Source organism: Panthera leo, chromosome B3 (genome assembly GCF_018350215.1).
Source record: "Panthera leo isolate Ple1 chromosome B3, P.leo_Ple1_pat1.1, whole genome shotgun sequence".
NCBI classification, from domain to species: Eukaryota; Metazoa; Chordata; class Mammalia; order Carnivora; family Felidae; genus Panthera; species Panthera leo.
The window spans coordinates 87,746,753-87,758,930 of record NC_056684.1 but is presented as its reverse complement, the minus strand read 5'-3'; the positions used below and the strand labels follow the sequence as shown (position 1 = coordinate 87,758,930).

The window sequence follows — 12,178 nt, the reverse complement described above, 5'->3', positions numbered from 1 at the left end:
CATTTCAAGATAAAATTCCAATAAAGGTTACCTTTGAACCTTTCTACCAGTTCAAAGTTTAAGGTGCTTAAACAAATAAATGTATCTTTTGTGACTTTTTTTCATTAGTCAAAGATTAAATAAATCACACAAATGTGACACCGAGCATGTAAAAAGAAATGCAAAATAAAAATCAATTATAAGACTCACTGAATGTAATTAAAATACATTTGGAAATATAATAACTGGTTTTTAAAATGTTATTTCTTACATAAATAATATCCATGACCCATTCTGATCCCAATACACTGCCAAGCAATTTTGTCTGCTTTTATGTAACAGTCCTCCAAATAACCTCCTAATGACGTGGTGGCAGAAGGTGGCAGTGAGGAAGGAAGAGAGAAGTAACTGGAAGGTTAGAAAGGGAAAAAAAGCAGAAACCTTAGTCTCTGCGGCCTTAAATGAGGGCTGAATGAGGTGAGATGGGTGCAGCCTGGCTCCAGGCTGTGAATCCTGGCCTCTCCTCCACAGGCAGCCTCACAGAGCAGAAGGGATTAGAGATAGAATGGATCCAACAGTTCAAGCACACACATTTTTTTCTTCTCCTAAGCCTGTATTTACAGGATAACACTCAATGATTCACCACAAAAAACCTCCTATTTAGTTTAAAAAAGAACAAAAGTAGGGGCACCTGGGTGTCTCAGTTAGTTGGGCGTCTGACTCCAACTCAGATTATGATCTCGTGGTTTGTGGGTTCGAGCCCTGGGCAGGGCTCTGCAGCCTGGAGCCTGCTTTGGATTCTGTGTCTCCCTCTCTCTCTCTACCCCTCCCCCGCTTTCTCTCTCTCTCTCTCAAAAATGAATAAACATTAAAAAAATAAAAAAGAGCAAAAGTATACAATCTGACTAACCTCAGGAATAAGCACTGGTATCGTTCTAATTCAGCCAACTGTATTAACAATGTACTGTTAATGATAAAGACAATAAGAATTCATTTGAGAAGGTATTTTCCAAGGCTTTGTCCATCAACCCGAATTAATCCACTAAATCTACTCTAATTGTACTGCTAAATATACCCAGGCTTTAGCCTCAGGAGTAACTGTGACTTGAGTTCACCATAGCTTCATAGAAGGCAATCATATAACAAAGGCCTCAAACATTTTGTATTACTATCACGGTAGGAGTTTATTTTAAATTTCTCCAAGACATAATATTTTTAAACACTATTTATCATTTATGATGTATATGAGTCTACACTTTTCATTACAACAAGATTTCACACCACTATCTTAGGTGTATGTTTTTTGGCACCAAAAAATAATTTACTTGACATCAAATCAATAAGATCCAGGGCATTTACTAACTTAAAAAGTTTTTGTGGGGGGGGCACCTAGGTGACTCAGTGGGTTAAGCATCCAACTTTGGCTCAGGTCATTATCTCACAGACAGTGAGTTCAAGACCCGCATCGGACTCTGTGCTGACAGCTCAGATCCTGGAGCCTGCTTCAGATTCTGTGTCTCCCTCTCTTTCTGTCCCTCCCAGGCTCGTGCTCTGTCTCTCTCTCTCAAAAAATAAACATTAAAAAAAAGTTATTTTTGTGGGGCAAGGTTGCTAGTTGAGATCCTAGAAAACGTGGCCTGATGTCATCCTGGCCAGTGACTCTGAAGAGCTGACAATTTATGGATTTTTTTCCTGGGTCATGTGGGATTATGTTCTGTTTATTTATCTCCCACAATGTAATGAAAGAAATCTTGGGAATTTATCTTCACAAGCCACACTATTTTGGAAGTTTCTGGAATTGTCTGAAAATTGTTTTTATTATGGTTTGTGTAGGAATGACAAATTCCCTTTCCAGTTACAATTTTTTAAAGCATGTTAATCATGTCCTTGCTCGTTTCAATAGTGCAGATCTTACCACCCAAGGAAACTCCAAACAAGGTCTCTACTATTGGATTAACTTTACTGCTCTCAATTTTTTTTCCCATAAGTTACCCCTCTGGACTAAGCTAATGCTTAGTCCAACTGAAGGGACATCTGATAGCAACTCTTAGTTAACCTCATAAACAGTGAGAATAAGTGAGTAATTAGTATTTGGATTTGGAACATATTATGAGATCCTGGGAAATAATTGCCAATACTTTTCAAATAGCATGTTTCTTAAACTTGCAGTAAAATGAATTTCTATTTCTCAGCACATATGTAAATTGATGGCAAAAGGAATGATCTTGAAGGCAAGAGAGATTTGGTTGGGATTTCAAGTTTCCTACAGATAACTACAGAAGCAAAAATTCACATTACAATCATTGCATACTATGACTAAACTTGACTCTGTCATAACTTCTAATATGTTTTCAAGATCTCATACCTATGCCATCTTAAACATCTCATTCCCAAAGCCCTCAGTGCAGAAAATTTGCATCTTTCAGCATTAAAATTCCTTGTGATTAGTCCTCCTGAACTTTTAAGCATGTGCATTATTAGAAACAACACTACAGGAGCCCATGACATTGTCACTAGTATAGCTATGAGGTGTATGAGTCTGTGACTCACCTGGACAGGACAAAGTACAGAGATATCCCTCTAAACTCTTGGGAAAGTAATGACTCTACAAATGTCTTCTGTGTATCATTCTTCGTGGTGCTTTTTCTTCCTCTTATCCTCACCCCATTTCCTCCTTCAAAAAAGTACAATTTTGGCTTTGTGAAGTGCTGCTAGTCTTGACATCAGTCTAGGATTCTGAATCGAATGTCATTTCCCACTATAGTTGTATGATAAAAATATAAAAACAGGGTTTCTGTGTATTTATAAGGAATTTTTATTATTTTTTAAATTGATTTCTTAAAGTTTATTTTGAGAGAGAGAGAGAGAGCACATGCAAGTGGGGGAGGGGTAGAGAGAAAGAGAGAGAGAATCCCAAGTAGTCTCCGCACTGTCGCACAGAGCTTGATCTTACCAATCACAAGTTCATGGCCTGAGTTGAAACCAAGAGTCGAACGCTTAACCTACTGGGCCACCCAGGTGCCCCTATGAAGGATTTTTTAAAAGAATAGCCTCACTGGCTTGTTACAAGTATAAATACTATATAAACTCTATCAGTTTCAGTAATAAAGTAGTTTCTGATATATAATTAATATTCCTATTAATTACAAAAGAAATATGTGAGGGGTGCCTGAGTGGCTTAGTCGGTAAAGCATCCAACTTCTGCTCAGGTCATGATCTCATGATTGGTGAGTTTGAGCCTCACATGGGGCTCTCTGCTGTCAGCACAGAGCTTACTTTGGATCTTCTGTCCCACTCACACTCTGCCTCTCCCCTGCTCATGCCCTCTCTCTCTCTCTCTCAAAAATAAACATTACAAAAAAAAGAAATATGTAAAACAATGATTAAATAAATAAAAAGTACAGAGGAGTTTTGCCATTATTCTTTGAGCTTCCAAAATATCTAGAAATACTTTAACAATGTAGCTACCTGGAAAAATGTAGGAACATGGTTTGAAATAATAAAAATGTAGTTGAAGAAGTACTTTTTATTTTGGAAAATACTAAGACCTGATATCATGAATAGAAACAAGAGAAATGCCATCTGTACTATCTTTGTTTAAAATCTACAAGTACCCAGTTTCCAGTAGGTCACCAAACTATAACTTTATAGAATTATAACAAAATTTATCATGGTCTTCTAATATAACTTTATGAATTTTCATATACGCCCCCAAGGATACATGGAATATTTCCACATTTTTTAATTAGTTATATTTCCAGAGCTGTCTACCTGCTGGATGATGGGCATGGGTACTTTGAATATTATGGGTAGTTGGAAATAAACTTACCCCTGTGATTTCCAGAATTAAACAACTCTTAAAAAGTCATTATTAAACAGAACTGTATTATTAAGGGTAAGCTAAGATATGCTATGGCAACAAATAAACCACAAAAATCTCTTTGACTTAAAAAAGCAATGGCTGGGGCACCTGGGTGGCTCAGTCGGTTGAGTGTCCGACTTCAGATCAGGTCATGATTTCTCAGTCTCTGAGTTCGAGCCCTGCGTCGGGCTCTGTGCTGACAGCTCAGAGCCTGGAGCCTGCTTCTGATTCTGGATCTCCCTCTCTCTCTGCCCCTCTCCCGCTCACACTCTGTCTCTCTTTCTCAAAAATAAACAAACATTAAAAAAAAAAAAAAAAAGCAATGGCTTCTTTCTTACAAACTCAGTCATCCAACTTCACTTGGTGGCTTTCTTCCACATGGTATCTCAGGGATCCAGGATCCTTCCATTTTGTGATTTTGTCATCTTGAACATGTAGCCTCTGAAGTTAATATAGAAGGAATAGAGAATGTGTGAATGATAATGGATGGATTTTTTTTAAAGCTCCTTTTGATGCTTTTTTTTAATGTTCACTTATTTTTGAGAGAGAGAAAAAGAGGGAGAGAACAAGTAGGGGAGGGGCAGACAGAGAGGGGACAGAGGATCCAAAGCAGGCTCTGTGCTGACAGCAGAGTATTATCTCCTCTGCCTACTACCACTGGATAGAACCTAATCACGTGGCTACAAACTAACTCCAAGGAAGGCTAAGAAATGTATACCCACAAAGAAGAAATACTTGGTGTCTAGATAGTGTCTAGCTAGGTTTCCATCACAAAAAAACCCTATAGTATGTTCTGTGCAAAAATTTATTGTTAGTCCTGAGCTAGACCTATAGAAAGATGTGTAACATTTATCTTGGCTTCTGTAATTTCAGCAATAGCATGACTTCTTTAAATGAACACTAAACTGTGATTTTGTCCAAATTGGTAAGTACTGAACAACTGTGAGTATGAGGTCATGTTCCCTGACAATATGTAGAACATGTAGAACTCTTCTATCTTGCCTATTAATGCTGAATCATATGCTTTAACTCAGCAGAATGGAGATGAGACTGATACTGTTTTATGAAAGCTGAGGAGTTCAAGAGGTCTAATGACTAAATAGAAAGTTATCTCCCAGACCTACCTTGAAGGTAACCCAAAGGAGGGCTTGAGGACAGTCCAAGAATTCTCAAAAATTAATTTTGCAATTCTCCAACACACAGAATGATCCAGCCATAATGTTCTAAATCAGCACTGTCCTATAGAAATAAACAGTGAGCCATATATGTAATGTTCTAATACCCACATTAAAGATAAAAAGAATCAGGTGAAATTTGAGTATATTTTATTTAAGCTAATATAATCACAGTGTCATTATTTAATTATATAACTATTAATTTCCTATTCGTTGCTGTAACAAATTACAAGACAATGGCTTAAAACAAACACATTTGGGGCACCTGGGTGGCTCAGTTGGTTGAGCCTCCGACTTCGGCTTCGGTCTTGATCTCATGGTTTGTGAGTTCGAGCACCACATCAGTCTCCTGCTATCAGTGTGGAGCCCTCTTCAGATCCTCTGTCCCCTTCTCTCTCTCTGCCTCTCTCTCTCTCTCAAAAAAAATAAACATTTTAAAAAATAATTTAAAATAAATAAAACACATTTAGTTATTTAATTATTCACTGATTCACCTATTTTTCTGTAGGTCAAAAGTCCAATGAAACCCTCACTTGGCAAAAATCAAGGTGTTGGCAGGGCTCTGTTCTCTCCTGGAAGCTCAACAGGAGAATCTGTTTCCTTGTGTTTTCCACCTTCTTGGAGGCCCCTTCCTCTATCTTCAAAGCCCATTAACATTGCATCCCTCTGTGTCTTTTTTCTGTAGTCACATCTTCCTTTCCATTTTTAAGAACTCTTGTGTTGGACTGTCAATCTAACTCTATAATTTGGGAATTCTTTTTATCAAACTGTTCATAAGCAAAATAAACATAATCTTACTATCCCATGCCCGACTTCTGCTCAGGTCATGATCTCATGGTTCGTGAGTTCCAGCCCTGCCGTGAGTTCGAGCCCCGAGTTGGGCTCTGTGCTGACAGCTCAGGGCCTGGAGCCTACTTCCGATTCTGTGTCTCCCTCTCTCTCTGTTCCTCCCCTGCTCACACTCTGTCTCTGTCTCAAAAATAAATTAAGATTAAAAAAAATTTTTTTTAAACAACCCACAAATCTCAGTGACTTAATACAATAAAAATTTGTGTTTTTTTCACACTACTGTCTGATGTGAGCTGTCCTTGATGTAGCTAACATAGCTATACCATCTGAAATATGAGGCATCCAAGGTCACTATGGAAGAAGAGAGATGGAGAATCACATCCAATGCTATTAAAGACCAGAACTGCAAGTAGTTTATATTACTTCTGTCTACACTCTGTTGGCCAAAATGAAGTACATGGCTCCACTTAACCGCAAGTGAGAGGAGAGGAGGTAAGTTTCATCTTTCTGTCTGCCCAGGAATAATGATTACACAGTATCACCTCTGACTTAGAGGTAGAGCTTTTCACACTCCAGAGTTCCCCAACTAGGACATGGACCTCTGGGGGACATTCTTACAAATGTCAGGTTCATGAAGTTTTCTTTACCATTCTCAAGGGAGCAATTTTTTACTATCTTGGAACCTCCACTCTCATTTGACTATTTTTTTTTAAATTTTTAACGTTTATTTAGTTTTGAGAGACAGAGCTTGAGTGGGGGAGGAGCAGAGAGATAGAGGGAGACACAGAATCTGAAGCAGGCTCTAGGCTCTGAGCTGTCAGCACAGAGCCCGACACGGGGCTCAAACCCATGAAACCCAAGATTATGATCTAAGCCAAAGTCAGAAGTCCAACCGACTGAGCCACCTCTCATTTGACTATTTTTTAATGTGTACTAATTTTTAATTTTTATTTTCAACTGAGAAGATTAGAAGTTAAAATTCAAATCTGCAGAAGTGAAGGGATATCAAACAGAGTAATTAATTAATCGTCATTAGTCAGGGTTTTCCTGAGAAATAGAACAATAGTATGGATGGCTATATGTAAAGAGATTATAAGGAATTGGCTGAAAAGTTCTAGGATGGGCAGTCAGCAAGCCAAAGATCCAAAAGAGCCTATGATGTAGTTCCAATCCAAGTTTGTAGGTTTGAGATTCAGGAGACCCAGTAGTGTTTCAGTCCAAAAACCAGCAAGCTCAGAACTCAAGAGCCGATCATTCAGTTCAAGTCCAAAGGCTGAAAAAAACCCTATGTGCAGTTCATAGCAGTTAGGCAGGAGGAGTTCCCTCTTACTTGTAGGAGGGGCAGCCTTTTTGTTCTATTCAGGCCATTGGATGAGGGCCACTCATATTAGGGAGGGCAATCTGCTCTACTCAGTCCACCAATTCAAATGTTAATCTCACCCAAAATACCCTAACAGGGGTACCTGGGTGGCTCAGTCGGTTAAGCAATGGACTTGATTTTGGCTCATGATCTCAGGTTGTGAGATAGAGCCCCCAAGTTGGGCTCTGCTCTGAGCGAGGAGCCTGCTTGGGACTCTCTCTCTCTCTCTCTCTCTCTCTCTCTCTCTCTCTCTCTGCCCTGCCCCTGCTCATGTGTGAGTGCACTCTCTCTCTCTCAAAGTAAATAAACTTAAAAAAATAAAAGACACCTTCACAGACACATCAAGAACAATGTTTAACCAAAAATCTGGGCACTCGTGGCCCAGTCAAGTTGATACATAATATTAACCATCACATAATCCAAAAAGCAGAGGATGAACTTGAGTGCTTATTTAATATCCAGATTTTTATTACTATGCAAATGAAAATCAGCATTCTAGTGTTTCTTGTGGTCCAGAAACCCCATAAAAAACAAAAAAAAAACCAACTTTGATACATGTAAGTAAAAAACTTATAATAAAGCCATCATTGGTACAGTGTCACTTAAAACAAAATTTTCAGAGGGGTGCCTGGGTGGCTCAGTCAGTTAAGCATCTGACTCTTGGTTTTGGCTCAGGTCATGATCTCATGGTTCAAGGGATCCAGCCCCATATCGGGCTCTGTGCTAGCAGCACAGAGCCTGCTTGGGATTCTCTCTCTCCCTCTCTGCCCCTCACCGGCTTGCACCCTTTCTCTCTTTCTCTCAAAATAAATAAATAAACTTAAAAAAATAAAAAAGAATGAGTTGTCTCAGAAACCTCCAAAAGTGCCCCTTAGCATCCCCGCTTTCTATCATGACAAGCTCATCTTGTACATTTCCTGCCCTAGATCTAGGGTCAGCCATTTCTTCAAGGAGCCCTGCTTCTTTTTGTTGGAAAATAGCATTCAGAGACTACAGCACTGGGATGCCTCACCACTTTTGGACTGTCATTATTTCTATGCCCACTCTGTAGACAAAGCTAGGAAACATGTGAATTTTTGAAAGAACACTAAATTATGAATTCATATAGTTATTTCCAAATCAAATGAAATTAGAGTTTTCCCTTAAATTCTTTGATTTTATATTTTTATTTATATTTTATATTTTTGTATCTTTTATTACACAGAAAATATTTAATGAAATTAACATAATTACTTGTTTATGCATTATATATATACATATATACATATATATACACATACACACACACACACATGTATATATATATACATAGTGCACAAAGTAGTTTCAAAGTGACAATACTAATATTACCACTAACAATAGAACTACCAATTACAACTGACTATTTTATTTACTTAAGATATATCCTGCCAGGAAGGTACATCAAATGATTGAGTTTTAAAGTCATTTCAAATATTTTTTTCTGTGTGGTTATACCATCAATGATATACTCCAAAGTTCACTTGTATCTATTTGTTTCACATTTTTAGGGATTTTCTTTTCCTTTTGATTCAAGTTTATTTATCTATTTTTTTAATTTACATCCAAGTTAGTTACTATCTAGTGCAATAATGATTTCAGGAGTAGATTCCTTAATGCCCCTTACCCATTTAGCCCATCCCCCCTCCCACAACCCCCCCAGCAACCCTCTGTTTGTTCTCCATATTTAAGAGTCTCTTATGTTTTGTCCCCCCTCCCTGTTTTTATATTATTTTTGCTTCCCTTCCCTTATGTTCATCTGTTCTGTGTCTTAAAGTCCTCATATGAGTGAAGTCATATGATATTTGTCTTTCTCTGACTAATTTTGCTTAGCATACTACCCTCTAGTTCCATCCACGTAGTTGCAAATGGCAAGATTTCATCCTTTTTGTTGCCAAGTAATACTCCATTGTATATATATATATACCATATCTTCTTTATCCATTCATCCATCGATGGACATTGGGTTCTTTCCATACTTTAGCTATTGTTGATCGTGCTGCTATAAGCATTGGGGTGCATGTGCCCCTTAGAAACAGCACACCTGTATCCCTTGGATAAATACCTACTAGTGCAATTGCTGGGTCATAGGTAGTTCTATTTTTAGAGGAACCTCCATACTGTTTTCCAGAGTGGCTGCACCAGCTTGCATTCCCACCAACAATGCAAAAGAGATCCTCTTTTTCTGCATCCTCGCCAACATCTGTTGTTGCCTGAGTTGTTCATGTTAGCCATTCTGACAGGTGTGAGGTGGTATCTCATTGTGGTTTTGATTTGTATTTCCTGGATGATGAGTGATGAGCATTTTTTCATGTGTTGGTTGGCCATCTGGATGTCTTCTCTGGAGAAGTGTCTATTCATGTCTTCTGCCCATGTCTTCACTGGATTGTTTTTTTTTTGGGTGTTGAGTTTGATAAGTTCTTTATAGATTTTGGATACTAACCCTTTATCTGATGTGTCATTTGCAAATATCTTCTCCCATTCCGTCGGTTGCCTTTTAGTTTTGCTGATTGTTTCCTTCGCTGTGCAGAAGCTTTTTATTTTGATGAGGTCCCAATAGTTCATTTTTGCTTTTGTTTCCCTTGCCTTTGGAGATGTGTTGAGTAAGAAGTTGCTGCGGCTGAGGTCAAATCTTCCAGATTATCCATTTTATTGGCATATAATTCCTCACAATATTCTGTTACTATTGTTTGTATTTCTGCTGTGTTGGTTGTGATCTCTCCTCTTTCATTCTTGATTTTATTTATTTGGGTCCTTTCCTTTTTCTTTTTGATCAAACTGGCTAGGGGTTTATCAATTTTGTTAATTCCTTCAAAGAACCAGCTACTGGTTTCATTGATCTGTTCTGTTTTTTGGTGTCAATAGCATTGATTTCTGCTCTAATCTTTATTATTTCCTGTCTTCTGCTGGTTTGGGGATTTATTTGCTGTTCTTTTTCCAGCTCTGTAAGGTGTAAGGTTAGGTTGTTGATTCAAGTTTTTTATATGAACCATTCACATGGTTCCAAAGTCAAAACTATAAAACAGAATGTAGTAAGCGAAGTCTTTTCAACCCTTTTTGTCCCTCAATTTCACAAAAAAAGGGCTTTTTTTAAGGGTACAGAATTGGACCAAATTGTTAAGAAAGCCTGATACCAGAGGGAGGTTCAACAGAGCATTGTTGGTAATAGCCATAGGGGAAAAAATTAGCTATTAATGAATTAAGACTTACCATTCAAATCAGTTAAACATGTTATAGGTCCAACCTATAACAAAAAGAAATTTTCTTGTGGCGCCTGGCCGGCTCAGTCAGAAGAACATGCGACCCTTGATTTCAGGGTCATGAATTTGACCCCCACATTGTGTAGAGATTAAATAAATTTTAAAAAAAGAAATTTTCGCCTTTCTGGTGAAGTGCCTTACTTGGTTTCTTTAACTATGATTCAATCAGTCACTGGATAGAGGGAAATAGTCACAGAAGTCTTCACTATAAACAAAAGGAAAACAAAGCAGCTTCCTGCAGACTGGAAAAATATCTCCAAATTTTCTATTTACAAACAACTAACTGAATATATGATGCAGGGAAAAATTCCTATTCAAAATAGCAAATGACACATGCACACAAACCCTAGGCCTACACTTAATAAAAATGTGCAGAACCTGTAGGAAGAAAACTAAAATTTTACTAACATATATGATAGAATAAATGGAGAGAAACACTAGTTTGTTTAGTCAGAGTCAATATTCTAAAGATATTGATTATTCCTAAGTTATAAATTCAGTACAATCAACGTCAAAATTAGTTTTTTGGAAACTTGAAAAGTGATTCTAAAGTTTTCATTAAAATACGTATTATCTTGGAACATTTGGAAAAGTATAATTGGGGGCATCCCTACCTGTGTGCCCCTAATCCCAGCTGGTCTGCCTGCAACCCCTTGAGTGACAACCCTAGCTCCCTGCACAACCCCACTTCCACCCCGACAAGAAGAAAGAACTATCGTGAGCCAGGAGAAACTTGCCACACTGCAGGCACAAGTACGCACGGGTGGAAAAGGAACTGCTTGCAGAAAGAAGGTGGTTCACAGAATAGCTACAGCAGAAGAGAAAAAATCTTTAGTTCTCCTGAAAGAATATTAGGAGTCAACAATATCTCTCACACTGATGAGGTGACTATATTTACAAATCAAGGAACAGTGAGGCATTATCACAACTCTAAAGTTCAGGTGTCTCTGGCAGCCAGTACTTTCACCATTACAGGCCATGCTGAGGCAAAACTGCTGACAGAAAGCCTACCCAGCATCTTAACCCAGCTTGGTACAGACAGTGGGACTAGTGTAAGGAGACTGGCAGAAGTTCTGTCTAAACTCTCTGGGGATGGAAAAGCATCACTTGCTACTGAAGAGACTGATAATGAAGTTCCAGATCTTGTGGATAATTTTCATGCATTTCCAAGAATGCAACAATGTGATTGGAAGTTGGCTTCTGAAGAAGACAGAACTCAAAGAAGTTACTGGGAGATGCTACTTTACCATAGCATCTGCTACTATTTATAACTGCTTTTAAAAATTTTGTTCATGAACCTGATAAAATCTAGATCCGATAGTTTTAAGCCCAAGTCCCCTAGCCACTAGCAGCTCTTTTCAGTTTTTTGCTTGTCACAATTCATTCTTCACAGCTAATTAAGCTGAAGAAGCCTGGGAATAAATTTTGAAACAGAGGTTAATGAAGTTCTTTGCCTAGTTAAAAAAACAACACATAATTGGGGGAGAATTTAGCACACTAGATATTAAAACCTACCATAACACAACCTTAATGCAACAGCACTCAATTGAATAGAGTCTATAAATAGACCAATGAAAATATGTTAATTTGCTCTATGATTACATTTCAATATAGGGAGAAAGACAAAACTATTCAATAATTATATTGGGATTATTAATAGCAACTTTTTTGAAAAAGTTGATTCCTATATCTTTTTTTTTTTTTTAATTTTTTTTTAACGTTTATTTATTTTTGA

The 12,178-nt window shown here is 37.8% G+C and overlaps 1 protein-coding gene across 1 annotated transcript; it reads left to right on the top strand.

Moving 5' to 3' along the window:
• The first annotated feature begins 6,398 nt into the window (after positions 1-6,398).
• Positions 6,399-11,714, top strand: LOC122222636 (transcription factor BTF3-like). Its single transcript, XM_042943205.1, is given in 3 exon segments — positions 6,399-6,432; positions 11,102-11,292; positions 11,295-11,714. Coding segments are annotated over 3 exon segments (645 nt in total).
• Positions 11,715-12,178: the final 464 nt, after the last annotated feature.